At 31.9% G+C, this 3015-nt stretch overlaps 1 protein-coding gene across 1 annotated transcript; it reads right to left on the bottom strand.

The window, feature by feature from the left end:
- Positions 1 to 247: 247 nt before the first annotated feature.
- LOC145602061 (uncharacterized) lies at positions 248 to 2675 on the bottom strand. Its single transcript, XM_081658193.1, has 3 exons — positions 2101 to 2675; positions 1231 to 1725; positions 248 to 564 (listed from the first exon to the last, which is right to left on the bottom strand). Exons 1-3 carry the CDS (start codon positions 2573 to 2575, stop codon positions 281 to 283), a joined length of 1254 nt encoding a protein of 417 aa, XP_081514319.1. The 5' UTR covers positions 2576 to 2675; the 3' UTR covers positions 248 to 280.
- Between the last annotated feature and the right edge of the window lie 340 nt (positions 2676 to 3015).

Here is a 3015-nt window from a genome sequence, read left to right as displayed (position 1 = left end):
TTTTTTACCATTAATGGTAATTTCTAAGTTAATCTAAAAAACACACCACACCACACCACATAATCTATCCATCGTATTCTTTTTGTATCGTTCTAAGTTTATCAGATGTTTTTGAATAGATAGACTTGATGATCATATCATACCCAATCCAATCCATTAATTAATACTATCTAATTTCTACAATTTTTTTCTTCCATTTCCTTAGGAACAATAATAATTAAAAGTTAAGATTAAAAAAAAAAAGGAATAAAATTAAAATTCTAATAATTAATTTAATTAATTAAGTAGCACCAACACCAAGGAAATCTATGAAAGGTGGTGAAGAAGAAGTAGGATTATCATCTGATCTGCCTCCAGCTGCTCCAATAGAAGATTGTGAGGAGAGAGAATAAGGGTCTGTTTGGGGAAGTGAAATTAGAGGAGAATTATTATTATTATTGTTATTGTTGTTGTAGTAGTAACAATAGTAAGACTGCTGTTGTTGTATTTGCATTTGTATTGGCCTATCCAAACAGCTGCTTTGACTGAACATGCTCACCATGTTTTGGTTATTATTATTTGGACCTGCCCAAGATATTATGCACAAATCAACACATATATTTGAAAAAATAACAAAGGAATAAATGAGGTATGAGATCAGCATAGATATAAGTATATATGTTGGTTAGTTTTTAAGATTTGGTGTATCTTATGCTTTCATAGACCAAGTAAAAGCATGTTTGTACATATGGTTGGGGTTAAAAGAGTTATATGCTAGCTATACATTAACTGTTGTTTACCTAACTCGTTATTAAAACGATAACATTATCTTAATCTCATATTAATAATTTTGGTTCTCTAATCAACTACTGCTCGTTCGTTTTTGTCATTTAACTTGATAAAAACATTAATTTATGGAATAATCCATAACTCATAACTAATTAGGCTTTTCTTTTGCAAAGCACATTAGTTATTCTATGTATAGGGAAAACCGTTATACTGTTTATCTAGATTAATTTCACATTTTAGATACGTACGAGAATTCCTAATTTTCAAACAGATTGACATATAATTGAACAAAATCAACCTAGAGAAAATAACTCTAAAATCATAGTAGAAAAAACCTATCAAATTTTCTTATTAATTGTAACATAGGGTACTATTTGTGAAGCCATAGAAAATTCATTTGTCGCAACTAATAAGAAACGAAAATAGTATTTTATTAGAAGATTTCAATCAAGAAAAACCCACCTGAGAAGAAATCCAAAGGAGACTGCTGCTGCCCACAAAAGCCATTACCATAACTTGGAAAAGAAGAAGATTGATTATTGCTAATCATATTATTAACTCCACCATAAACACCATTATAGACACTAGGCATTTGTTCATCTTCCTCCATAGAAGACGACGACGAAGACGACCTCATCGCATTAAGATGATAACTGTTAGGAAAACTCGACGACGACGACAACGGTGGTTGTTGTTGTGGTTGTTGTTGATGAACAATAAGATTTCTTCTCCTACGATAAGCACTAGATTGTTCCCTATACTTTCGAGCCATAATAACATGCCAATGATTTTTAACAGCATTATCAGTTCTTCCTGGAAAAAGTCTTGCTATCATTGCCCATTTGTTACCGTACACTCTATGTGCTTGCATTAATCTTTCCTCCTCTTCTTCTGTAAATGCCCTTCTGTTTATTCTTGGGTCTAATTGGTTGAACCACCTTAACCTGCAACTTTTACCTGCAACAACAATTCATTTTTACCCACTTAACAAAGTTTATAAAACTTAATAAAGATTATGATAACTACAATTATTATCCCTCCGTCTCTTTATTAATGTCCACTTTCTATCATTTATTACTCACATAATAAGGAGAAAGGGGACATTAATAAAGAGACAGAGGGAGTAATAAAAAAAAAAAAATAATAACTATATGATTTTATAGATGATGAACATATAACTAGTTACTAGCCAGGATGTATGTCACAAAATTTCCAACAAAACCTCCAATACATCATATAATTATTATTTCGTAAATGATTTCATGTAAAAGTTTATTATTATTACAAAAAAAGAAAAATATAGAAAGGGGTTAAAAAAAATTAAAAAATTACCTGATCTTCCTTCTAATTTTTCAGCAATGAGGTTCCAATTTTGAGGGCCATAGATAGCAACAAGTTCCTTGAGCTTACTATCTTCAGCAGGTCTCCAATGTCCTCTTGCACAAACCTTACTACTTTCTTTAGAACAACCCACTTTATTATTGTTATTAATACTATTACTTTCATTATTAAAGTTATTATTTTCATAAAAGTTTTCATCTTTATTAAAACTTGCATTGAGATCCATGCTAGAAATCCCATGTTTTTCAACAAACCCATCTCCAAAATCACACACTTTACCCTCAATTACTTCTTGCTCTTCATTAATTTGAGTGTGGTCTGATCTTGGGATCATAAAACTGCCCAGAAAAGGGAAACCCCTGCTCTTCGAGGCGGCCGGCTGTTCCGAACCAGCCGGCATTGCCCCGAATGAGTTGGGTTTCCTAAGCGAGAGCGAGGTTAAATCTGGAAACGCGCTCATACCCATTTACCAACCGAAGTAAACTAATCTGAAACTGAGGAAGTATTTTTTTTTTTTTTTTCTTATAAAGGTGGTGATGAGAGAATTGGAGTGTAGTTTTGGTTAATAGTAACAACAACTACAACACTTGTTGGCCATGCCTACATTTGTTTTTCTGACAACCAAATTTTGTAGAAAAAAAAATTGTTAACAAAGAAATTGTAAAAATTTCTTGAATTTGTTGCTGAATTTTCTAGAGAGAGAAAGAGATTTGAAAATCAGGATTCAGAAAGAAATGATTGGTGACAAGTTGTGGGCAAAGAGAAATATAAGGGGGGTAGGAAAAATTAAGTTAAAGGGGAGGATTTGATTTAATTTAATCTAAGAGAAGTTATATGAATAATGTGAGAAGAATTGAAAATGGGAAAAGTGTTTGTAACAGAAACCTACAAGTAACGCAGGCTTTC

This window comes from Chenopodium album, chromosome 21, assembly GCF_948465745.1.
Source record: "Chenopodium album chromosome 21, dcCheAlbu1.1, whole genome shotgun sequence".
In the NCBI taxonomy this organism is placed as follows: Eukaryota; Viridiplantae; Streptophyta; class Magnoliopsida; order Caryophyllales; family Amaranthaceae; genus Chenopodium; species Chenopodium album.
The sequence above is the reverse complement of the archived record's forward strand: the minus strand, read 5'-3'. Positions and strand labels throughout refer to the sequence as shown.

Excerpts from the sequence above, each read along its gene's own strand:
- LOC145602061 (XM_081658193.1), bottom strand. The coding sequence starts at position 2,575 with ATGGGTATGAGCGCGTTTCCAGATTTAACCTCGCTCTCGCTTAGGAAA. Across the intron at positions 1,726-2,100 it reads AAAATTAGAAGGAAGATCAG|GTAAAAGTTGCAGGTTAAGG; the intron begins GTAATTTTTTAA and ends TTGTTGTTGCAG. Across the intron at positions 565-1,230 it reads TCCTTTGGATTTCTTCTCAG|GTCCAAATAATAATAACCAA; the intron begins GTGGGTTTTTCT and ends TATCTTGGGCAG.